This window comes from Myotis daubentonii, chromosome Y (genome assembly GCF_963259705.1).
Source record: "Myotis daubentonii chromosome Y, mMyoDau2.1, whole genome shotgun sequence".
In the NCBI taxonomy this organism is placed as follows: domain Eukaryota; kingdom Metazoa; phylum Chordata; class Mammalia; order Chiroptera; family Vespertilionidae; genus Myotis; species Myotis daubentonii.
In genome coordinates, this window is record NC_081862.1 from 3,159,585 (window position 1) to 3,185,789 (window position 26,205).

Here is a 26,205-nt window from a genome sequence, read left to right on the forward strand (position 1 = left end):
GCTTCCCAGGGGATTGGGCCTATGCTGTGAGACATCCCTTTGGAAGCCTGGGAGCCCTTGGAGGATGTCCACTTGCCAGTGGGGTGCAGGCTTAAGCTGAAGTTGGACAACCTTAGTGCTGCTGAGGCAGCGGGGGAGGCTTCCGCTACCACCGCCGTGTTGGCAGCCATCAGCCTGGCTTGTGGCTAAGCAGACCTCCCCCTGTGGGAGCTCACTGACCACCAGGGGGCAGCTCCTGCATTGAGCATATGCCCCCTGGTGGTCAGTGTGTCATAGTGACCAATCATTCCCAGTCATTCTGCTGTTGGGGTCAATTTTCATATTACCCTTTTATTATACAGGATAGAGGCTTGGTGTATGGGTGGGGGCTGGCTGGTTTGCCTGAAGGGTGTCCTGGATCAGGGTACGGGTACCCCTGGGTGCCTGGCCAGCCTGGGTGAGAGGCTGATTGCTGTTTGCAAGCTGGCCAAGCCCCCCATTGGGGACCCTCACCCCATGGGGTTGTGGCCAGCCTGTGTGAGGGGTTGAGGGCTGTTTTCAGGCTGGCCACAGCCCCTTCAGAGTGGGGTTCCCTCCTGGGGTTCCCAGCCAGCCAGGGTGAGGAGCTGATGGCCATTTTCAGGCTGGCCTCGCCCCCCAGCGACGCAAGCTCCCAGCCTCTCGTTTTTTTATTTTTTTCAGCAGGTATCTGGGAATTATTTATCTTCTATAATTGAAACTTTGTAGCCTTGAGCAGAGCCCAGTGCTGACCAGGGCACGTGGGAAGCTTGGCTTCCTCCATCGCCAGGGGCAACCCAAGCTTCCTGCTTGCTGCAGCTCCACAGTCGCCACCATCTTTGTGAGGGAGTAGTGGTTAATTTGCATATTACTCTTTTATTAGAACTAGAGGCATGGTGCACAAAAACTTGTGCACTTGGGGGAGGTGAGGGGGCCCTTCAGCCTGGCCTGTGCCCTCTCGCAGTCTGGGATCCCTCGGGAGATAAATACCTGTTGGCTTAGGCCTGCTCCCAGGTGGCAGAGGGCAGGCCCAATCCCTACGTGCAGCCCCTGGTCGGGTTCAGAGCAGGGCCGATTGTGGAGTTGGGGCACCGCTCCCTGTCATACACAGAGCAGGGCGGATCGGGAGGTTGCAATGCCACCCCTAGTCACGCTCAGGGTAGGGCTGATAGGGAGGTTGCGGCACCACTCCCTGTCATGCACAGAGCAGGGCTGATCAGGGGGTTGGGGCGCTGCCCCCTGTCACATCCAGAACAGGGCACATCAGGGGGGTTGGGGCTCCGTACCCTGTAACCCACAGAGCAGGGCCAATAGGGGGTTGGGGAGCTCCCCCGTCACACACAGAGCAGGGCCGATCAGGGGGTTGAGGAGCTCCCCCTGTCACTCACAGAGTAGGGCCGATAAGAGAGTTGGGGCACCGTCCCCTGTCACACACTATGCAGGGTGGATCAGGGGGTTTGAGCGCCACCCTCTATCACGCACAGAGCAGGGCCGATCAGGGGGTTAGGGCACCGCTAGTGTCACACTCAGGGCAGGGCCGATGGGGAGGTTATGGCTCTATCCTGCCACACACAAATCAGGGCCCGTGGGGGGGCGGGTGGGGTAGGGCGCCGCACCCTGTCACACACAGAGCAGGGCCAATCAGGGGGTTGGGGCACCACACCCTGTCACACACAGAGCCGCAGGGTGATCAGGGGGTTGGGGAGCTCCCCCCTATCAGGCACAGAGCAGGGCTGATCAGGCGGTTGGGGCGCCTTCCCCTGTCACAAACAGAGCCACAGGGCAATCAGGGTGTTTGGGCGCTGCCCCCTGTCACACTGATCCCGGTGCCAGGAGGCCTCTTGGCTCCGCTGATCCTGGTGCTGGGAGGCCTCGCCACTCCGCTGATCCCGGTGCTGGGAGGCATATTACCCTTTTACTATATAGGATAGAGGCCTGGTGCACGGGTGGGGGCCGGCTGGCTGGCCCTGAAGGGTGTCCTGGACCAGGGTGGGGGTCCCCACTGGGGGCCTGGCCAGCCTGGATGAGGGGATGGTCGCTGTTTGCAGCTGGTCACACCCCCTTCAGGGTGGGGGTCCCCACTGGGGTTCCTGGCCAGTGTGGGTGAGGGGATGGAGGGCTGTTTTCAGGCTGGGGGGTGACTGAAGCTCCCAACTTGTCCTTCTTTTCTTTTTTATTCTGGGCTAGCTTTAGCTCTGAGGCTTGGCTCCAGCTCTGAGGCCTCCGCTGCTGAAAGCAGGTATCTGGTTTGTTTGTGTTCCATAATTGTAACACTGTTGCAGTCCTGCTCACTCCAGTTCTGAGATCCCGGCTGGCTGAAAGCAGGGATCTGCGTTTGTTCTATAATTGAAACAATGTTGCGGTCCTGCTGGCTGAAGCCTGGCTGGCCGAAAGCAGGTTTCTGGGGTTTTGTTTAGCTTCTATATTTGTAACAATGTTACTTAAACTGCAAGCTCAGAGGCCGGCAAGCCAGGCGGGGAACGTTGGAGTCCTCTGTCAAAGAAGCAAGCAAGCCACCTGTTTGCTTCAAGCTGCCTGGCTGCCGGCGGCCATCTTGGTTGGCAGTTAATTTGCATATTGCCCTGATTAGCCAATGGGAAGGGTGGCAGAGGTACAGCTAATTACCATGTTTCTCTATTATTAGATAGGATAGTTTTACTTGATTATTAGTTAATATATTATTGTGCCTTATTTATATTATATGAATTTATTAAATTTTTTTCTCTATAATAAAAGACTAAGTGACTGTTCGACAGTCCACTATGACGCACAATGGCCACCAGGGTGCAGATCCTCAAAGCAGGAGCTGCCAGGCTGTGGTGACTTGGCAGTGGCAGTTCTCAGGTGACACACCCTGGAACCAGAGAGGAGGAAGCCTATTTCCAAGGTACGTCATCTGAGAACCACCTTCTCACAATTCGGACCTCGGGGGATGTCGGAGAGCCAGTTTAAGCCCCATCTCTGCAGGCCAGGCCAAGGGATCCCACCTGTTGGAGGGACCCTGCTCGCTCATCAAAGGCCCTTCAAGCCATGGCACCACCCAAGGTGCAGCTGGCCAGAGAGTGACCGTGGAAGGTTGGCTCCAGGGCATATCCAGCCCATCTCACTCAGTCCCGCCCTGCTAGGCACCTTCTAATTAATTTCCTTTCAATATGAACAAATCCATGCACTGGGGCACTAGTAAGTATCCTACAATAAAAGCACAGTATGCAAATAGTCCCCTCACCTGGGAATTCATCTGTGAGTTCAACTAGGGGGCGGGATGGCCAGAGAAAGGGAGGGAGGCCCCAGCTGGCAGCCACTAGGGACCCTACCAGTTCACAAAATTGTGTGCACTGGGCCTCTAAAATAAATAAATAAATAAATAAATAAATAAATAAATAAATAAATAAATAAATAATAGAAGCCTGGTGCACTGGGCCTCTAAAATAAATAAATAAATAAATAAATAAATAAATAAATAAATAAATAAATAAATAAATAAATAAATAAATAAATAAATAAATAAAAGAAGCCTGGTGCAGAAAACTCATGCACAGAGGGGCTGCTTCCCTCAGTCCAGCCTGCACCCACTCCAATTTAGGCCCAATCCCAATCTGGGACTGCTGGCTTCTAACCATTCACCTGCCTGCCTGCCTGATCACCCCCAACTGCCCTCTCCTGAAGGCATTATCTCGTCCCCAACTGCCCTCCTCTGCCAGCCAACTTGGTCCTGATTGGTCAGTTTCTATGCCAGTCAGCTTCAAAAGCCTGGCCTCCTAGGCAGCCATTAGCTCCTTACATTCACCCAGATTTGGTTCTGATTGGTCAGTTTCTATGCCAGTCGGCATCGCTGAGCCTATCAACAGGATCTAATCAGAAAGGTGGGGCTGATCAGCAGCCCGGGCAGATGCTTGGAGAGAAATGGAGGCACAGATGTTGGCCAGGCCAGGAGAGAAAGACAGGCAAGTTCTGATCAATCGCTTCCATAGAGGCTATGGATCAGACAGTGCCTATCTCTGCAGGCCTCTCTTTGGTCCTGATCCGAAGCCCCCTAGGCAGTCAGTGCTGGGTTGGGGCACCTGCAACGACTCCAGTCAATGCTGGGTTGCCACTGACTTCCAGTATGGTCAAGCCTTTGGTCCTTATGACCCTGGCTTTTTATTACATAGATATGTACATGAAAAAAATGTAGTTTATATAAAGTTTAGTACTACCCACTGAAGTCTCAGAATGTACCCCTGTTAATAAGGGAAAACTACAGTATATAACAAAAGCCATAGAAGAATGAGTAGGATTAGAATCTAATATAAAAAAGAGACAAATACAAATTTTACCTAGGATAATAAAAATGTTTACATTAGACAACCTGATTATTTAAATAAGTACAGAAAGAATAGTGATTGACTACATATACTTTTGGTGGAAACTTGTAATCAAGATACCAAGTCAATCTTCTCAGGTTTACCTGAATCAATGCATAAATAACAAAAATATGACATTAAAAAAAAATCCTTAATAACATAGTCAATATTTCCACTTGTGTCCTATTAGAAGAATAGGAGTGAGCAGGAGGCTTGGGTTGCCCCTGGCGATGAAGGAAGCCAAGCTTCTGCCTGCCCTGGCTGGCACTGGGTTCCACTCAAGGCTATAAAATTTCAATTATAGAAGATAAATAAGTCCCAGATATCTGCTTCCAGCCCGCCCTGGCCTTCGCTCAAGGAGGGGCTGGAAAAAGAAAAAAGAAAAAAAAAGGAGAGGCTGGGAGCTTGGGTCACTGGGGGGCATGGTCAGCCTGAAAACAGTCATCAGACCCTCACCCAGGCTGGCCAGGCACCCCAGTAGGGACCCCCACTCTGAAGGGGGTGTGGCCAGCCTGCAAACAGCCATCAGGCCCTCACCCAGGCTGGCCAGGCACCCCAAGGGGACTCCCACCCTGATCTAGGACACCCTTCAGGGCAAAACAGCTGGCTCCCATCCATGCACCAGGCATCTATCCTTTATAATAAAAGGGTAATATGAAAATTGACCCTAACAGCAGAATGACTGGGAATGATTGGTTACTAAGACTCACACTGACCACCAGGGGGCAGATGCTCAATGCAGGAGCTGCCCCAGGGTGGTCAGTGCATTCCCACAGGGGGAGCTCTGCTCAACCACAAGCCAGGCTGCCAGCTGCCAGCACAATGGTGGTGGTGAGAGTCTCTCCCACCTCCTCAGCAGTGTTAAGGATGTCCAACAGCAGCTCAGTCCTGTTCCCACACTGGCAAGTGGACATCCTCCAAGGGCTCCTGGGCTGCCAGAAGGATGTCTGACTCCCAGCTTAGGCCCAATCCTCCGGGGAGCAAGCCTAAGCCAACAGATAGACATCCTTGAGGGGTCCCAGACTGCGAGAGGGCACAGACCGGGCTGAGGGACCCCCGACCCCAAGTGCACAAATTTTGTGCACCAGGCCTCTAATAAATAACTATATTGCTGTAAAAAAATAGTTTCCAAATTTTGGAGAAATTAAACAAGAAAAACATATCTTTGTTTACAAAGACTTATTTTACCAAATGATTATGTCACAAATAACTTGAAAAAAATTCTTAAATATGGACAAGCAAAATATTAAACCAGAATATTTTAAATAAGTCATAACAATTTATAACCAAACACCTGTTTAGTTTCATGTGATTAATCCTTGGTCTGCTTGAATTCACTTTTTTTCATTAATTTTGGAAATGTTCACCTTGTTAGGTTATATTATCTTAAATGTATCAGTAATCTGTGCTTTGACAAATTTTGTTCACAGCCACTTACCCTGAGCACTAGTAGAGGAAAGGCAAAGGACAAATAGTCACGTCAGGAGAGACTGGGGTTTGTTTCTGGGGAAAGAGCTGAAAGAATAGCCATTAGGATCCCTGTGATAAGTCCCTCTCCCACACCACAGACGCCATCTTTCTTGGGTGGTACACTCATCTCAGCATATCAGCCTAAGGAAGTGGTCGGCAAACTCATTAGTCAACAGAGCCAAATATCAACAGTACAATAATTGAAATTTCTTTTAAGAGCCCAATTTTTTAAACTTAAACTATATAGTTAGGTACATTGTTATTAACTTAATTAGGGTACTCCTAAGCTGGCCTTTGCTAAAAACATTCTCAATCTGATTGAGGAACGTTCGCTGAGGTCGACCCCTTCCAAATCTCCTATCCACTCTCGTCTTGTAGCCAGTCTCACTCAACTCATAAATGAATCACGCACGCCTCCCGTGGCCCACCTGCGCTGCATCTCCCGTTGCCTCACCAAATGACACACCCCACTTGTTCTAACGACACTTCTTCAAAATACTCGCCCAGGCCAAAACTGACTTTTGCGCATGAGCCACGAAGTTTCAATAGCACTGTACGTGCACGCCCGCACGTGGTATTTTTTAGAAGAGCCACACTCAAGGGGCCAAAGAGCCCCATGTGGCTCGTGAGCCACTGTTTGCCGACCACTGGCCTAGGGTAAAGCAATAGCTCTACCTCTGGATTCTCTCACCCAACTCTATGGAGCTTAAAGCCTGCTGAGGAGGACAGTTTTCCTTATCTGCAGATTCACTTCCCATGGTTTCAGTTACCAGCAGTAGACCAAGATCCAAAATGGTTAAATAAATATAACATAAACACTTTATACTTTACAGCCTGGGTCCAGATACAGAGCTCTGGACAAACTCAGTGGCTGCCAGTGAGTGAGCTGTATGGCTTTGGGGCAGGGGTATTTGCCCCACATTTCCTTGAATCTCACCAGCAACACCACCCTTGAATGAGAGATCTGATAGCCCCACCATCCTAACTACAGGCCCCATCATATTGAGCTCTGACTCCCAACCAGTGCAGAACTTCCCTTCACAGAGCCAAATCTTGGGCTATTTGGTCCTGATAATCCTGCTGACCTCACCCTGACAATTTTCTGAGACACTGTCCCACCATAAAGGTGTGGAAGCACCTAGCAGATGGCAGCTAGACCTGATGTACCCAAAGACATTTAATTAGTAGCCTCACCCAGCACTGTCATTCAGCTTGAACATGTATCAATCTAAACACCACTTCCCCCTATCTGGTGACACACTGAGAACCTGCCGTATGCAACTCAAGTACCACAAAGGCTCTTTCAGTGACTAAGCCTAATAGGCAGCCTGAAGGTGGAGACTGATGGAGGCAGATCTCAGGGTGCCTTGGGCCTTTTGCTGATCAGCCCCCAGGCTCGGTGCAGGGGGAAGACAACTTTCATGTGCAACTTTGTCCTTCAACACACACCGAGCAGAGGCAGCCACAGGTTGTGGATTGCTTTGTAGCTCTGAACAGGTTGGAACAGATTGTTCAGGGCCAGTCACAGGCCCTGCAACAGAGTCCCTCCCAAAAGGCCTCAGAAAAGATGAACCAAGAAGCCAGGTTCAGACATCACAGAAGGATCAAAGTAGCTTCACAAGCTGCATATCCAGAGAGATTTTGGTAGGCACAAAGCTCCATTGCAGCAAAATCTGCTTCATGTGGTATGCACCTCCGCAGCAGCTTGTACACAATCAGACTCTCCACACACATGGCATGAAACCATATGAATATGTAATCATCTTTGTATTTGTTCTTTATATATGTAATTATATAAAGATGTAGTATTCTTTATATATTAGAGGCCTGGTGCAAGACATTAATAGATGGGGGGTGGAGGGGAAAGAGGCGGAACAGGGAGATCCTCAGCCCAGCTCATGCCCTCTCCAAGTCCAGGAGCCCTTGGGGGATGTCCAAGTGCTGTGGAGGCAGGAGGCTCCCACCACCGCGGCTGCACTCACCAAACATGAGCCTGGCTTTGGGATGGGCGGCACTTCTCCCGTGGGAGCGCACAGACTACAAGGGGGATGACCCTGCGTTAAGCGTCTGCTCCTGGTGGTCAGTGCGTGTCATAGCGACCGGTCATTCTGCCATTTTGTCAATTTGCATATTAGCCTTTTATTACATAGGATATAAATAAAACCAGATAAAGACATTCCCTTTAATTTTCTCTGCTGAAAAAAACCCTCTGAAAAAAAGTGATGTTTCTTAAATCACTTAACAAACCTTTTCTATTCCAATTGTGTAAGATTTAATTGTGGTTCCTATTTAGCCCCTCCTTAATTTCATTTGACTACAACTTTCAAAATGAACAAAATATTAAAAAGGAAGGACATAATATAAATTCCTAATAACATATACACAAAAAATTGGTTCACACAGTAAAATACACCAGTAACACAAACTAAGGCCAAAATATACCCACGGACATTTTATTATATTTCTTAGCTGTGATCCCATCCTTTTCCTTATAGCAGTTTATTATACAACTAGAGGCCCGATGCACAAAAATTTGTGCACTCGGGGGGTAGGGGGGGTCTCTCAGCCTGGCCTGTGCCCTCTGGCAGTCTGGGACCCCTCGGGAGATAACGACCTGCTGGCTTAGGCCTGTTCCCGGGTGGCAGAGGGCAGGCCCAATCCCTAGGTGCAGCCCCTGATCGGGCTCAGAGCAGGGCCGATGGGGGAGTTGGGGTGCCGACCCTGACATGCACAGAGCAGGGCGGATAGGGAGTTCGTGATGCCACCCTCAGTCACGCTCAGGGTAGGGCCGATTGGGGGGTTGGGGCACCGCCCCCTGTCACACTCAAGGCAGGGTCGATGGGGAGGTTGTGGCACCACCCCTGTCACGCACAGAGCAGTGCCAATCAGGGGGTTGGGGCACTGCCCCCTGTCATGCACAGAGCAGGGCCCATCAGGGGGGTTGGGGTTCCGTACCGTCACACACAGAGCAGGGCCAATCAGGGGGTTGGGGCGCTGCACCCGGTCACACACAGAGCAGGGCCCATCAGGGGGTTGGGGAGCTCCCCCCTGTCATGCACAGAGCAGGGCGGATCAGGGGGTTGGGGCGTCGCCCCTCTATCACTCACAGAGCAGGGTCAATCAGGGGGTTGGTTCGCCGCCATTGTCACACTCAGGGCACGGCCGATGGGGAGGTTATGGCTCTACCCCATCACACACAGAGCAGGGCCCATGGCAGGGGGGCGGGCGGCAGGCGGTTTGGGGTGCTGTACCCTGTCACACATAGAGCAGGGCTGATCAGGGGGTTGGGGCACCGCACCGTGTCACACACAGAGCTGCAGGACGATCAGGTGTATGGGGAGCTCCCCCCTATCAGGCACAGACCAAGGCTGATCAGGGGGTTGGGGCACCTTCCCCTGTCACGAACAGAGCAGGGCGGATAGGGAGGTTGTGGCCCCGCCCCCTGTCACACACAGAGCCGCAGTGTGATCAGGGGGTTTGGGTGCTGCCCCGTCACACTGATCCCGGTGCCGGGAGGCCTTTAAGCTCTGCTGATCCCGGTGCTGGTAGGCCTCGCGGCTCTGCTGGTCCCGGTGCTGGGAGGCATATTACCCTTTTACTATATAGGATAGAGGCCTGGTGCACTGGTGGGGGCTGGCTGGTTTGCCTTGAAGGGTGTCCTGGATCAAGGTGGGGGTCCCCACTGGGGTGCCTGGCCAGTCTGGGTGAGGGGCTGAGGGCTATTTTCAGGCTGGCGGGTCACTGAAGCTCCCAACTGCTAATTTTTTTCTTTTTTTATTCTGGGCCAGCTTTAGCTCTGAGGCTCCAGCTCTGAGGCTTCCGCTCCTGAAAGCAGGTATCAGGTTTGTTTCGGTTCTATAATAGAAACTGTGTATCAACTCCAGCTCTGAGATCCCGGCGGGCTGAAAGCAGGTTTCTGGGGTTTTGTTTATCTTCTATATTTGTAACAATGTTTCAAACTGCAAGTTCAGAGGCCAGCAAGGCAGGCAGGGAATGTTGGTTTCCTCCGTCACTGAAGCAAGCAAGCCTCATATTAGCTTCAAGCTGCCTGGCTGTTGGTCGCCATCTTGGCTGGCAGTTAATTTGCAAATCTCACTGATTAGCCAATGGGAAGGGTAGCGGACGTACGCCAATTACCATGTTTCTCTTTTATTAGATAGGATTAATTTTTCACTTATACATTGTAATTTAATTGTTCACAAAGCCCAAAACTATAGGTAACAAACGCATGAGTTTTGAAAATAAAATGACACATTTTAATAACTTTTTGGTATAGTACACACTGTTCTCCTTATTTGGCCATTAAAAGTTGTCTTTTTAAAGAAATTTGTACACATTAAGTAAAAAACACTTTTGACTAGTGTATCAGTACTTCCAATTTTGAGTTACTATCTAGCATTGAATTTTTGCAAATACCCATTGTATAAATTAAAAATTGCTACTCAAGGCTATGTTCTAAAATAAGCAGTTTATAAAGGCTAGTTATTTATGACAGCATGAAATGATGAAAAGAATGTTATTAGTTTGAAAATACAATACCCAGTTACAGAAATATTAAAAAATAGCCCCTTTTCTTAACTTCAAATGTAGATTTCTAGCTCCCTCAAATTTTTAACAGAAATTAAAGAGAATATCTAGGTAACATACAGAAAGACTGAAAAAAAAATTACTTGGGACTAGGACTTATCACTGACCTAAAGATAAAGCAATTTAGTCAAAACATCCATTAACTGGAAAACATTTACTTTATTCATGCTCTCTCTTCCCCCCTCTCCTTTCTATGTTTTAACAGCAGATCTTGTGATCTTTTATCCCTAAGTTCCATTACATCAAAAGAATAAAGTGTTAACAGCTCTTTTAAAGATAATAAGTACTTTAAAACAATGAAAACAAATCAGTGTGTGTTAGCAAACTGCAATTATCCTGAAGTTTTAGTCTTCTTGACATGTGATGGCCAAAATCCAAACTACGGAACAAATACTCTGAAACTTTAAGTTCAATTTAGATCTGTAAGTAAAAAGAACATCAGATTCATGTTAAAATAATTCTTATAATAAAACAGTATACTGACTAAGAAACTTAGATAATCTAGAACAGTGTTTCCCAACCATTTTTGGCTATGCCCCACCTAAGCATCTCTAAAATCCTGATGGTCCCCCCCCACCCCACGTGACATATAATTCTTATTATTCAAAAAGTGAACTATTCATGTGCAGGAAGCCTAAAAGGTCATTAACTTGGTCTAAACAAGCTTCCAAAGAACACAGTATCCATGAAAGAGAAAAATAAAAGAACGAAGGAAAGTTGAAGTACTAGGGCAGAAATCACTAATGGTTTAAAAAATAATAATATGAATACGAAAAAATAGCAAATAAAGTTTCAAAACATATAATAGAGAATTGAAATGCATAAATGTCACAATATCTACACTAATAAAAGAGAAACATGCAAATTGGTGTCACACCGCTATACCGACCAGCCAATCAGAACAACTATGCAAATTAACCCAACAAAGATGGTGGTTAATTTGCATACGCAGGCTCAGAGTGAAGACTGAAGACTGAAGAGGCTTGGCTTCTCCGCTGCAGTCACAGCGGAGAAGCCAAGACTCGCTGTGGCCGCAGTGGAGAAGCCAAGCCTCGCTGCGGGTGAACCAAAGGCCTGGGTCCCGGGTGCCAGAGGAAAACCAGTGCCAGCAGCCAGGGGAAGAAAGGCCTATTGCATGAATCTCTTCATGCAACAGGCCTCTAGTATATTTATATACTGTATATGAGGCCACTAGAACCATAGAAATGCAAAAATTTCACTGTTAATAACTCATTCTCAAATTGCCCTCCCTTAAAAATGAATCTGGCCTTGGCCAGGGAGCTCAGTTGCTTAGAGCATCGTCCCAGGATGCCAAGGTGTGGGTTCAATCCCTGGTCAGGGCACATACAAGAAGCAATCAATGACTTCATGGAACAATAAATATGTTTCTCTCTCTCAAATCAATAAAATATATATTTTTTTAAAAAATTGAACTGACCTCTGTGGGGCATGTGCCCCACATTGGGAATTATTGATCTAGAAAATAAATCCATTTAAAAGGAAATCTGTATACCAAATTTTTCTCAATTACCATCTGTTGGCAAATCTTAAATTGTTTAGTATCTCCTTCCTCTTTTTTCTTTACTTTTTATTGTTTACACTAGAGGCCCGGTGCACAAAAATTTGTGCACTCGGGGGTGGGGGGGGGAGGCGGTCCCACAGCTTGGCCTGTGCCCTCTCGCAGTCTGGGACCCCTCGGGAGATAACAACCTGCTGGCTTAGGCCTGCTCCTGGGTGACAGAGGGCAGGCCTAATCCCTAGGTGCAGCCCTTAGTCAGGCTCAGAGCAGGGCCGATTGGGGAATTGGGGCACCGCCCCCTGTCGTGCACAGAGCAGGGCAGATTGGGAGGTTGCGATGCCACCCTCAGGCATGCTCAGGGTAGGGCCGATTGGGGGTTTGGGGCACCGCACCCAGTCACACTCAAGGCAGGGTCGATGGGGAGGTTGCGGCACCACCCCATGTCACGCACAGAGCAGGGCCAATCAGGGGGTTGGGGCGCTGACCCCTGTCATGCGCAGAGCAGGGCCTATCAGGGTGTTGGGGAGCTCCCCCCTGTCATGCACAAAGCAGGGCCCATCAGGGTGTTGGGGAGCTCCTCCCTGTCATGCACAGAGCAGGGCCCATCAGGGGTTTGGGGAGATTCCCCCTGTCACGAACCAAGCAGGGCGGATCAGGGGGTTGGGGCACCGCCCTCTATCACCCACAGATCAGGGCCAATCAGGGGGTTGGGGCACCGCCACTGTCACACTCAGGGCAGGGCCGATGGGGAGGTTATGGCTCTACCCCGTCACACACAGAGCAGGGCCCATGGGGTGGGGGGTTTGGGGTGCCGCACCCTGTCACACACAGAGCTGCAGGGTGATCAGGAGGTTGGGGAGCTCCCCCTTATCAGGTACAGAGAAGGGCCGATCAAGGGGTTGGGGCGCCTTCCCATGTGTCAGGAACAGAGCAGGGCAGATAGGGAGGTTGTGACCCCACCCCCTGTCACACACAGAGCCGCAGGGCGATCAGGGGGTTTCGGCGCTGCCCCCTGTCATGCTGATCCCGGTGCTGGGAGACCTCGTGGCTCCGCTGTTCTGGGATCTGGGTGGGAGGCATATTACCCTTTTACTATATAGAATAGAGGCCTGGTGCATGGGTGGGGGCTGGCTGGTTTGCCCTAAAGGGTGTCCTGGATCAGGGTGGGGGTCCCCACTGGGGTGCCTGGCCAGCCTGGATGAGGGGATGATGGCTGTTTTCAGCTGGTCACACACCCTCCAGGGTGGGGGACCCCACTGGGGTGCCTGGCCAGTCTGGGTGAGGGGCTGAGGGCTGTTTTCAGGTTGGGACTGAAGCTCTGAACTGCTCCTTTTTTTCTTTTTTATTCTGAGCCAGCTTTAGCGCTGAGGCTCCAGCTCTTAGGCCTCCGCTCCTGAAAGCAGCTATCTGGTTTGTTTAGGTTCTACAATTGAAACTCTGTATCAACTCCAGGTCTGAGATCCCGGCTCACTGAAAGCTGGTTTCTGGGGTTTTGTTTAGGTTCTATTTTTGTAACTATGTTTCAAACTGCCAGCCCAGAGGCCTGCAGTGGCAGGTGGGGAACGTTGGAGTCCTCTGTCACTGAAGCAAGCAAGCCTCATGTTAGTTTCAAGCTGCCTGGCTGACGGCCACCATCTTGGTTGGCAGTTAATTTGCATATCTCGCTGATTAGCCAATGGGAAGGGTAGCGGTTGTACGCCAATTACCATGTTTCTCTTTTATTAGATAGGATTATTACAGATGTCCCCATTTTCACCTTCCCATCTTTTAAAATTTTTTTCACTGATCTTTAGAGAGAGGAATGGAGAGGTAGAAAAAGAGAGAAACATTGATGTGAGAAAGAAAAATAGATTAGCTGCCTCCTGTACACGCCCCCCTGGGGATCAAACTCACAACCCAGGCATGTGCCTGACCTGGAATGGAATCAGCAATTTTTGGTGCCCAGATGACACCCACACCAGCTAGCTCCCCTGCCCCTTTTGTGCAGTGGCTAGAGACATTGTATGTTGAGAGTTGGAACAAACAGGAGGAATATAGTATGCTTAAAAATAAGGTAGTAGTATAGCTTACACTTTAATCAGGCTTAGGTTTTTTAATTCCTCTGTATTAAAGCTATAGTTTAAAAACCAGAAATCTAAAAAAAATAATAAAGACAGAGGGCATGGGGATTTGGAGGGCTGGAGGTAATTAGCCTAAGAATATATATGTGTATATTCATAGCCCCTGGATACAGATAATAATGTGGTGAAGGCCTGCAGAATGGGGGCTTTAAGGAGGTGGCAAAGAGGTGAAAGAGGGAACATCTGATATAGTGTCAACAATTTTTTTTCCTTTTTGTTAATCCTTACCCATGCATATTATTTCCACTGACCTTTTTTTTCTCTCCCTCTTTTAGAGTAAGTGGAGAGGATGAGCAAAGGAAAGAGAAAGAGAAAGAGAAAGAGAAAGAGAAAGAGAAAGAGAAAGAGAAAGAGAAAGAGAAAGAGAAAGAGAAAGAGAAAGAGGAAGAGGAAGAGGAAGAGGAAGAGGAAGAGGAAGAGGAAGAGAAAAAGGAAGAGAAAGAAAAGAGAAACACATTGATTGGTTGCCTCCCGTACACACCCTCACCCAGGGTGGGATTGAACCCACAATTTTCTGGTGCTTAGGCTGATGCCCTAACCACTGAGTCAAGCCAGCCAGAGCAGTGTCAACAATTTAAAAAAACACACAAAAAACATAGCACCATTATTTAAAATTAAATTTAAAATATTCTTCAAAGTAAGTAAATAAATATAATGAGTGTTTAAATACTTAGATGGAATTTTAGAAAATGTAGCACAAAGGTTGTGCAGCAAAATTAACAGAGCTTTTCAAAGATTCAAGGCCTTGGGAAAAATGTAAGTTGGGCACCACAAGTGATTGGGAGTTACTGATCTAGAACAGGGATCTCCAGATTTCTCAATCACCAACATCTTTATTAATAATATTTTCAGACATTCAGGAGTTAAAAGAACTTAAAATTCAAGAGAATACCATATACCCACCACCAAGGGTATACAGTTTAAATACTTCTACACATGATCATTCACATCTATCCCTCTTTTCATCTATCAATATTTATTCCATTAGTTCCTAATGTTATGTACATTTTAAAGCATATTCAGAAATAGGACATGGAAAGGATGGGAAAATTTTCACATATAAACACATACATACTGCAAACCAAAAATTTGGCCAATAATCATAGTGTAATCTCAATACATACTTTGATCAAAGAGGCCTCTATTTTAACAAGATTTTTAAAATATATTACAATTTCAATGCTTCAGCAAATGGATTCAAACAATATTCTTCTTTTAACATTTCATTTAAGAAAAAACATTCTCAAAATCATTTGCTATATTTCTTAATAGCTATCTCTGTAGATACTCTTAACAGAGTTATCATTACGGATTACCCACTGTCAAAACTAATCTGATCATTTTAGAAAGAAATGTTTCAAAGTATTATAAAGTTTCTTGAATAAAAAGTTAAACTAGTTGGTTTCTGAATATTAATGAATATTCAGATTCATGAACAAACTTTCAAATCACTGAATTTAAGTGTTCAACATTCTTAGATTATAGTAAGTTAGGGAAAACATCTGGTTTCCTTATACATTAATAAAACAAACAAAACCCCCACAGGATTTATCTACTACTTACATCATCAATGTCTTCATCATCATCTCCAATGTCATCAAACTGAATTTCATCATCATCTCCAGGACCAAATGTATCCGTTTCATTGATTTTAGCTAAAGATATGATAATAAATATATATCAAGATGTTATCAGATCTGATACAAAATATCAAACTGTAGAAGATGACTTTTACAAGTGCTACTACAATACAAATGTTTCATTACAAAAAACAAATTATCTTCCTAACTTCAAAGAATTCATCACAGGGCAAATTCACAACAACACTCCCAGAGGGTTCACTAACTATCATGAAGAGTATATGTACTATAGTTTTATTTTGTTCAGAAAGGTATTATAAGAAAGGCAGGCAAGTTCTAATCACACTAACATAGCTCTTGCACTTCCCAATTTGCCTCAAAATAGAACTGAAAACATGGTAACTTCCTCTACGCATGTAAAGTTTTCCTAACAAAGAATAACTCATTCACCAAAGACTTATTAGAAAGACTTAACTAAATCAATTAAAAAGACTTGGTCAAATTATGCTTATCCCCTTAGCCAGCAATTTTCAACCAATTACTAAAATGCTGCAGTATATCAAAAAATGTTATGTAGCCAAAACCGGTTTGGCTCAGTGGATAGAGCGTCGGCCTGCAGACTCAAGGGTCCCAGGTTCGATTCCAGTCAAGGGCATGTGCCTGGGTTGCGGGCACATCCCCAGTGGGAGATGTGCTGGAGGCGGCTGATCGATGTTTCTCTCTCATCGATGTTTCTAACTCTCTATCTCTCTCCCTTCCTCTGTAAAAAATCAATAAAATATATTAAAAAAAATGTTATGTATTTTTTCCCAATCTGATAAAAAAAAAAAAAGGTGTAATTTTTATTCATTTATACTGGACAGTATTGTGTTAGCTGTTGTCATTTTTAAATTTGACAATCTGGTGGAAAACAGGTCAGTACCCTGAGTAAATACTCAGGTAGATACTGTATGTTTTAAAAATTATGGACAATGGTTGAAAATTGCTGCTCTAAGCAATATACCTGAAAGAGGAAATACTGGTCTGATATATATATATTTTCTTGATTTTTTACAGAGAGGAAGGGAGAGGGATAGAGAGTTAGAAACATCAATGAGAGAGAAACATCGATCAGCTGCCTCCTGCACACCTCCTACTGGGGATGTGCCCGCAACTAAGGTACATGCCCTTCACTGGAATTGAACCCGGGACCCTTCAGTCTGCAGGTTGAGGCTCCATCCACTGAGCCAAACGGGTTAGGGCTGCTCTGATATTTTAAATACAAATAATTTTATCAAAATTTTAATGCTTATGTAAAGATCTTATATTTTCATTACTAAATGCAATGAAGTAAAACAAGTAAATAAAATAGCTGCCAAGTGAAAATGTGACTGTGGAAATAGTACACTTACCCTTAAGGAACTTACTTTATATTTTTAAGTGCCATCTACACTAATAAAAGAGAAACATGCAAATTGGTGTCACTCCGCAACCCTTCCCATTGGCAAATCAGGGTGATATGCAAATTAACTGCCAGCCAAGATGGCGGCCGGCAGCCAGGCAGCTGGAAGCGAACATGAGGCTTGTTTGCTTCAGTGACAGAGGACTCCAACGTTCCCCACCTGCCACTGCCGGCCTCTGGGCTTGCAGTTTGAAACATTGTTACAAATATAGAAGATAAACAAAACCCCAGAAACCTTTCAGCCAGCTGGGATCTCAGAGCTGGAGTTGAAACAGTGTTTCAATTATAGAAACCAAACAAACCAGATCCCTGCTTTCAGCAGCCGAGGCCTAAGAGCTGGAGCCAAGCATCAGAACTAAAGCTGGCCCAGGGAAAAAAAAAAAAAAAAAAAAGGGAGCAGTTGGGAGCTTCAGTCACCCACCAGCCTGAAAACAGCCCTCAGCCCCTCATCCAGACTGGCCAGGCACCCCAGTGGGGACCCCCACCCAGAAGGGGGTGGAACAGCTGCAAACAGCCATCATCACCTCATCCAGGCTGGCCAGGCACCCCAGTGGGGACCCCCACCCTGATCCAGGACACCCTTCAGGGAAGACCAACTGGCCTCCACCCATGCACCAAGCCTCTATCCTATATAGTAAAAGGGTAATATGCCTCCCAGCACCGGGATCAGCGGAGCCGAGAGGCTTCCCGGCACCGGGATCAGCGTGACAGGGGGCAGCGCCCAAATCCCCTGATCGCCCTGAGGCTCTGTGTGTGACAGGGTGAGGGGCCACAACCTCCCTATCTGCCCTGCTCTGTTTGTGACATGGGAAGGCGCCCCAACCCCCCAATCAGCCCTGCTCTGTGCCTGATAGCAGGGGCTCCTCAAACCCCTGATCGCCCTGAGGCTCTGTGTGTGACAAAGTGTGGGAACCCAACCCCCTGATCGGCCCTGCTGTGTGTGTGACAGAGTGCTGCGCCCCAACCCCCCCCCACCCCACGAGCCATGCTATGTGTGTGATGGGGTAGAGCCATAACCTCCCCATCAGCCCTGCCCTGAGTGTGACAGTGGCGGCGCCCCAACCCCCTGATCTGCCCTGCTCTGTGTGTGACAAGGGCCGGTGCCACAACTCACCTATCAGCCCTACTCTATGAGTAACAGGGGTAGCTTCCCAACCCCCTAGTGGGCCCTGCTCTGTGCGTGACAGGGGTGAGCTCTCCAACTCCCTGATCGACCCTGCTCTGGGCGTGACAGGGTACGGAGCCCCAACCCCCTGACGTGCCCTGCTCTGTGTGTGACAGGGGGTGGCACTGCAACCTCCCCATCGACCCTGCCTTGAGTGTGACAGGGGGCGGTCCCCCAACCCCTCAATCGGCCCTAACCTGAGCGTGCCTGAGAGTGGCATCGCAACCTCCCTATCCACCCTGCTCTGTGCATGACAGGGGGTGGCACCCCGACTCCCCAATCGGCCCTGCTCTGAGCCCGACCAGGGGCTGCACCTAGGGATTGGGCCTGCCCTCTGCCACCCGGGAGCAGGCCTAAGCCAGCCGGTTGTTATCTCCCGAGGGGTCCCAGACTGCGAGAGGGCACAGGCCGGGCTGAGGGACCCCCCTCTCCCCTGGGAGTGCACAAATTTTTTGCACCGGGCCTCTAGTTAAGTATAAAAAGAAATAGCTCTGGCCAGCATGGCTCTTCCCATATACCAAAAGGGTGGGGGTGTTATCCCTATTCAGGGTACGTATGAAAAGCAACCAATCAATGTTCTCTCACACTGATATCTATCTCTCTGTCTCTCTCTTTCCCCCACTCCTTCTTCCTCTCATCCTCTGCCCTACCTCTTCCTCTCCATCTCTCTAAAATCAATAAGCATATTTTTGGGTCAGGATTGAAAAAAAATGAAAAGAAGTATCTGTTAAAAAGTGCACACAACCCTGGCCAGTATGGCTCAGTTGATTGCACCACATAAACTGAAGGGTTGCAGGTTTGATTACCGATTGGGGCACATAGCCAGGTTGTGTGTTCAATCCTTGGTTACAGCACATACTGGAGGCAGCTGATAAATGTGTTTCTCTCTCATCAATATCTCTCTCTTCTCTCCCCCCCCCCCCCCCCCCCACCTTTTAAACCGATGAACATGTCCTCGGGTGAGGATTTTTTTTTTTATTAAAAAACAAAAACTCTATGAAATAATATGCTAAGATATACTGACGACTGCTTTCTATAAATCCAATACCAGTATCATAATTGTACTGATATGCTTGAAAACTGATAAATCTCTTTTGAGAACTGTTACAAACACTAAACAAAATGTACTTTCTTAACAGAAGTTATACATAGCCTGGCCAGAGTGGCTCAGTGTTGATCTATGAACCAGGCAGTCATGGTTCAATTCCCAATGAGGGCACATGCCCAGAGCATGCAGGAGGCAGCCGATTAATGATTCTCTCTCATCATTGATGTTTCTATCTCTCTCTCCCTTTCCATTCTTCTCTAAAATCACCAAAAATATATTTCTAAAAAAATAAATTATACACAAGCTCAGAGCTTAAAACGTTTTAAACTCCCTATCAAAACAACATTTACTAGAAACAGAATTTTATTACTAATGTATAAATATTATGTATAGATAGGCATACTTGAAACTAATTTTTGTTAATTACACACATGAAAAATACGTAGAAAAGACAGAATTCTATCAAAACTGCTTCACCAAAATACCTACAGACTAACAATACCATAATACAGGAAGACATAACTTTGACATTACCATGTTCTGGAAGCTCGCCATATGCCTTCAGACTTCTAGCTTCATCTGCATTGTACTTTAAAATTACATCAGCTTTGTTATCCTTCGAGATAAACAAATAGCTTTTAAAACTGGCTTTGCCAGAATACCATCAATTGTTTCATAAATTACTTTCAAATTAAACACATTAAGGAAAACCTCACTTAACTGTTGTTACAAACTCTCTAAATTCCTAAAATATCCTTGGATTTAATTAAATCGAATCATTTTTCATAAATAACTAAAAAATGATTAACAAATAGCCTAGAAAAGCTGCTTATATAATTCATTTTAATAACAGAGGAAAAGGGGTGGGGGAGAAAAATAGGAAAAATAAAGTGGCAGTGTGACAGCTTCCCTACCAAACTGATTACTTACTTGGTTTTTAAAAAGGTAGTTACATCTCCTAAAGACTGATAGACCTGAGGTGAAGTCCAAAAATCTGTACTTAAAATGTTCTTTTTTGGTGTTTCCATTGCAAATTCCCTTAAAAATATGTCCTAAAATGTTCACATTTGGCCATTTTTTAAAATCTGAGTCATTTAGAGAGGAAAAGCAGTGTTTGAAGAATACTTACAATAAGCTGCCCCCCAAAAAACTCAAAGGAAACTAGTCACAGTGACACAACTGCAGTGTAATATAAAGCAACACTTCTCAATGAAAGGCGGCGCGCCCGCCTCTCTGGGCGGTGCGGCGGGGGAGGAGTCTGGCCGCCAGGCTCTGGAATCCCTCCTGGAATCCCTCTGCGCCCACCGTAGGGCCCGGTCTCCCCGGAGCGGATCCGAGTGTCCGGACCAGCTGTGTGGCCGGCGGCGGGCCGAGGGGTGGGGCCGGGCGGCGACTGACCAGGGGGGAGTTCGTGGGAGCGGAAGGCCCCACCGCCTGGCTCTTTCCTCCCTTCCCCCGTGGTCGGTTCCCCGCTTGCCCGCGCTGGGTCCGGGGGTCCGTGCGGCCCTCGGGGCCCGGTGGGGGGGGGCCACCAGGCCCTATGAGGGGGGCATTGGCTCCCCGCCCCATGGCAGGAGCCCGGCGCAGGCTGCCACCCGCCCGCTGCCCCCCCCCTCCCCAACCGGGTCCACGTGGGCCTTGTGGACCCCGGCCCTAGTGCAGCAGCGGCGGCAGCGGAGTGGGGTGCGTGCCCTAGCCCGGGGAGGCCGCCCTGCTGTGGTGCACCAGCCCCGTGGGCCGGGCCTGCTCTGAGCGGATGCTGCTCTTCCAGAGCCGGCCGCTCCACCGGCTACACCCCTTGTGCTGGGCCTGTGCTGCCCAAACGTGCTGCTGCGGGAGTCCCCGTCCGCCCGCAGGCCGGCTGCAGGTGCTGTGCAGGAGGGCCATCCTGCCTTGCAGCGTGTTCGAGCAGCAGCAGTGGGAGCCAGGCGAGGACTGCGCCCTCCATCTTGCCTTGGGTCCTCCTTTTTGGGACAGAGCCATGTGCTTCTTCACCGGAAAAAGCCGCTGCTAGCCACACCCAGGATTTCTCTGGACTAACCAATAATAATCAAGGGAAGTGCACACCATCACTATGACCACATCCTGTACCGACAAATGCCTGGCCAATCGGCGGGGCCCACAGTCCCCTCTCCTGCCCTCACTCCACCCCCCTTTAAAACTCCCTGTCCCATCAGGCCTCTCTCTCTCGGCCACTGGACTTTCCGCTATGACGGTGGGTCTGGTGAATGGGGAGCGCAAGCCGGCTTGCATAATAAAGGACTCTTTGCTTTTGCATCAGACTGACTGGCTACCTGGGGGTCTTGGGAACCTTGAAATCTGGGCACAGCACTCAACATTTTGTATGCATACAAAATACAGAGGGATTGTATTAAAATTAAAATTCTGGCTCAGTGAGTAAGACTGAGCTAAAAAATTACATTTCTAACATGCTATCAGATGATGATGGTGCTAATCTAATCTCTGGGTCACTCTTTGGAACAAGGGAATAGAATGTCTGCAGCAAGGAAATAGACTCATTTGTGAAAGATTAAGTGATGAGCTGGTATTTCAGAAAACCAACATACAGTAAAGTAAGTCAGAGACAGATGCCGTATCATTTCACTTATATGTGAGATCTAGAGAAGAGAATAAACAAAGAAACAAAACTGAAATAGACTCAGACACAGAGAGCAAATTGGTGGTTGCCGAGGGCAGGGGTTTGGGGGTGGGGTGAAGCAATTAAGAAGTACAAACTCATAGGTACAAAATAGTAACGAGGATGTAAATGTAAATTAAGCACAGAAACACAGTCAATATGCAATTAACTATATATTGAGCCAGGTGGGGTATAGGAAATATCAAGGGGAACACTATGTAAATATAAGACTGTTCAACCATTAAGCTCTACATCTAAAACCAATACAAAATAAAATCGAAAGAAAAGGATGAATGGAGAAAACCCAATACAAAAAGCAGCTGTGTTTCTATACACTAGCAATGAGCTATCTCAACAAGGAATCAAGAAAATAATAGCATCAAAATTACAAATAATCTTCAAAACAATCTTCATTCAGAATTGCCTGAAATGGAGCTGAAGGAAGGTCCTACAACTAGAGAATTACCGAATTACAGAAGATGCCACATAGAGACTGGTGGGCAGAGACCACCCACAGGTAGCAAATAAATATTGGGAGGATACCTTGGCTGCAGAGTTCCCCCTTGAGAAGCAAGGAATGTCAGCTCCATGCCAAGCCCCCCAGCCCAGGGATCCAGTGCTAGCAGGAGGAGTCCCCATATCTTCTGGCTGTAAAAACCAGTGGGGATTTTGACTGAGTGACATGGAAGCTACTGGCTTCCCAGGCAGTTCCTCTTAAAAATACCACACACAGACTTACTGGGACTTGCTCGCTCTGAGCTCCACTGCTGGGACAGCAGTTTGAAAGAGACATATGGGGAGGAACTAAATTGTTCTACATCACAGCAAGAGTTGGGGGGATGAAAGTAAGAGACACAGGTGCTGGGACAAGCCATTTTGCCTTTGATAAGCCCTCCCTCCATAGAGCCAGCAGGTTGCACTATCTGTCTCCATAGACCTGGCTAAAACTATTAGCCTGGCTCTGATGATTCCGAGGCCCTGCCCTACCAAAACTTTAGACCCATGCATGCTGTTTCCAGTGGCATTTCCATACCAATGTCCTGTCTTGCCTTATGCTTCAGATTTTTTAAAAATCTCTCAAACATGCAGCATCTGGCCTCAGCATGCTCTGTACCTCTTGCTAAGGGGACCCAGGTCTGGTGTAAGTAGAAGTCGGCCTTAGTTCACAGCTTAGCCACTCCTGGGCACCTCCAAGCCAGCACAAGTAGCAGCCATCTGCATCACTGTAGATTATGCCAGAGAGAACACAGTCAGTGCCAACCTTGTCCTGCACCTCCTGGAGGCCCCAGAGTAAGCACACCCAGTAGAGAGCTTCAGACCATGTGGAAGCTGCACCATCCATAAACATCCACAAAGTGACACACTCAAGGGGTAGATGCAGGCACCACAGACCTAATGAACTAAGTCCTGTTCTGTAGGGTGGGTCACTGCATAGCTGATCCTCCATGGTGGCCAAAGGTCAATGGTCAGTGATCATAGCCAGTCCTTAAAGTTGTTTGGCCTGCAGGTAAATCTCTCCCATTGACCTGCTAACAGCAATTACAAACCAACTACAACAGGAAGTGTATACAGCTCACATGGAGAGGCTCATCTTGGGTGATCAGGGAAGCTGTGCCACCCCTCAGAACACCTATTACATTAGACCACTCAACCATGTCTGGGAGATATAGCAGCACTACCTAATTACCTAAACATAGAAACAAACATAATAGGTAGGCTGCCAAAATTAGAAGACAAAGAAATATGCCCCAAATGAATGAACAGAAGAAGAATTAAACCAAGTGGAGACAGGCAAACTACCAGATACAGGGGTTATAAGGATGCTGAAGAAACTTAGTGAGAACTTCAAGCATAAAAAAGTAATAGTCAAAAATGAAGGATACACTACCTGAAATGAAGAATAATTTACAGGGAATCAACCAATAGAGCAGAAGAAGCTTAGCATCAAATCAATGTTTTGGAAGATGAAAGCAAAAAACCCCAATCACACTTGGCTGGTGTGGTTCCATGATTAGCATCGTCCCATGCACTGAAGGGTTGAGGGTTTGATTCCTGGTTAAGAGCGCATACCTGGGTTGGAGGTTCAATCACGAGCTCAGTTGGGGTGCATGCAGGAGGCAACCAATTGATGAGTCTCTCTGTTTCTCTCTCTCCCTCTTGTCTCTCTCTCTGTCCGCCACTCTCCCTCACCCTCTTTTCCACTCTCTAAATATTAATGGAAAAAATATCCACCGGTGAGGATGAATAAAACAAAGAAAAAAAAAACACACCAAAACACCCAAGCACAGCAAAAAAAGAAAGAAAAATGAAAAATCCAAAACAATAAGAATAGTATAAGGACCCTCTGGGACAACTTCAAGTGTACATGGAGGTGCTGGAACAAGAAAATGAAAAAATAAGGACAGAAAATTTCCCTAACTTGGTGAAGGAAATAGACATACAAGTCCAGGAAACACAAGACAGTATTAAACAAGATGAAACCTAGAGACCTACACCAAGACATATCATAATTAAAATGTAAAATGTTACAAATTCAGAATCTTAAAAGCAACAAGAAAAAGGCAGTTAGTTACCTAAAGGAAGCTCCCAATATTGTGCTGTCAGCTGATTTCTCAAAAGAAACTTTGCAGGCCAGAAGGTAAGAGCAAGAAATATTCAAAGCGATGAAAGATTACTCTTCACAGGACAAAGCAATCATTTAAAACTGAAGGAGAAATAAAGAGCACCCCAGGCCCTAACCAGTTTGGCTCAGTGGATAGAGCAGGGGTGGGCAAACTTTTTGACTCGAGGGCCACAATGGGTTCTTAAACTGGACTGGAGGGCTGGAACAAAAGCATGGATGGAGTGTTTGTGTGAACTAATATAAATTCAAAGTAAACATCATTACATAAAAGGGTATGGTCTTTTTTTTTTTTTTTTTTTTTTTTTTAGTTTTATTCATTTCAAACAGGCCGGATCCGGCCCGCGGGCCGTAGTTTGCCCACGGCTGGGATAGAACGTCAGCCTGCAGACTCAAGGGTCCCAGGTTCGATTCCAATCAAGGGCATGTACCTTGGTTGTGGGCACATCCCCAGTAGGAAGTGTGCGGGAGGCAGCTGATCAATGTTTCTCTCTCATTGATCGTTCTAACTCTCTACCCCTCTCCCTTCCTCTCTGTGGAAAATCAATAAAATTTTTTTTTTTTAAAAAAAGAGCTCCCCAGACAAGGAAAAGCTACAGGAGTTCACCACCAAACCGGTATTATATGAAATGTTGAAGACTCTTCAGGAGGAAAAAAGAAACCAAAATTGTAAATAATAAAATGGCAATATATATGTGTGTGTGTGTATACATACACATCTATATCAACAATTAGATCTAAAATACTAAACAAACAAGCAGAAACAGACTCACAGATACAGAACATTTGATGGCTGCCAGCTGGCAGGGAGGTTGGGAGTCTGGGTGAAAGAGGTGAAAGGATTGAGAAGTAGATTTGTAGTTACAGGACAGTCATGGGAATGTAAAGTATAGCAAAGGGAATATCCTATCTAATAAAAGAGAAAAATGGTAATTGGCGTACGACGATACCCTTTTCATTGGCTAATCAGGGCTATATGCAAATTAACTGCCAACTAAGATTGGCAGTTAACTGCCAACAAGATGGCGGCTAATTTGCATATGTAGGCACTATGTAGGCACAATGCAGGGAGGCGAAAGGGAAAGCAGGAAGAAGCCCCCTGCCACTGACAGTGATTGGAAACCCAGGGCGGAGCTAAGAGCTGGGGGGCAGGGCAAAGGCGGCCCTGGGGCCGCTTTTGCCTTGCCCCCCAGCCATGATCGGAGAATCAGGCGCCTTTGCAGCCCTGGCCAGTGATAGGAGGAAGTAGGGGTGGAGCCAGCGATGGGAGCTGGGCACGGTCGAAGCTGGCAGTCCCGGGAGCTAGGGGTCCCTTGCCTGGGCCTAAAGCGAAGCCCACGATCGCGGGGCCGCTGCAGCTGCGGGTCCCCGCTGCCCGGCCGGACGCCTCAGCCGGGCGGAGCCTGCAACCACGGGGAGCTGGGGGTCCCCTGCCCAGGCCTGACACCTCTGCCAGTGGCCTCAGGCCTGGTCAAGGGGCTGATCCGGTGATTGGTGATCAGAGGGTGATGAGGGTCAACTCCTCTGGCCGAGGCATCAGGCCTGGGTGGGGGGCGGAGCCGGGGATTGGGGGGATATGATGGTCCCCTTGCCCAGGCCTGAAGCCTGGGTCAGAGGCGTCAGGCTTGGGCGGGGGCTGGAGCAAGCGATCAGAGGGAGATGGGGGTCCCCTGCCCA

At 47.5% G+C, this 26,205-nt stretch overlaps 1 protein-coding gene and 1 long non-coding RNA gene across 8 annotated transcripts in view; both read right to left on the bottom strand.

Annotated features, from left to right (window-relative positions):
• Positions 1–9,966: 9,966 nt before the first annotated feature.
• The window catches only part of LOC132225546 (uncharacterized), a 170,888-nt gene continuing 154,649 nt past the window's right edge, over positions 9,967–26,205 (bottom strand). For both annotated transcript variants that reach the window (XR_009450968.1, XR_009450967.1), the window contains exon 2: positions 9,967–10,444. This is a non-coding gene — a long non-coding RNA (uncharacterized LOC132225546). The remainder of the gene's footprint in view (positions 10,445–26,205) is intronic.
• Positions 9,967–26,205, bottom strand: part of LOC132225541 (eukaryotic translation initiation factor 1A, X-chromosomal) — a 61,497-nt gene continuing 45,258 nt past the window's right edge. For 3 of the 6 annotated variants that reach the window (XM_059680636.1, XM_059680637.1, XM_059680633.1), the window contains 4 exons: positions 22,452–22,556; positions 19,805–19,886; positions 15,600–15,691; positions 9,967–10,817 (listed from right to left, as the gene is read on the bottom strand). In XM_059680636.1, the coding sequence (XP_059536619.1) occupies positions 10,812–10,817; positions 15,600–15,691; positions 19,805–19,886; positions 22,452–22,556 (285 nt within the window). In that variant the 3' untranslated portion in view covers positions 9,967–10,811. The remainder of the gene's footprint in view (positions 10,818–15,599; positions 15,692–19,804; positions 19,887–22,451; positions 22,557–26,205) is intronic. The other 3 variants (XM_059680638.1, XM_059680634.1, XM_059680635.1) reach the window with 2 other exon arrangements.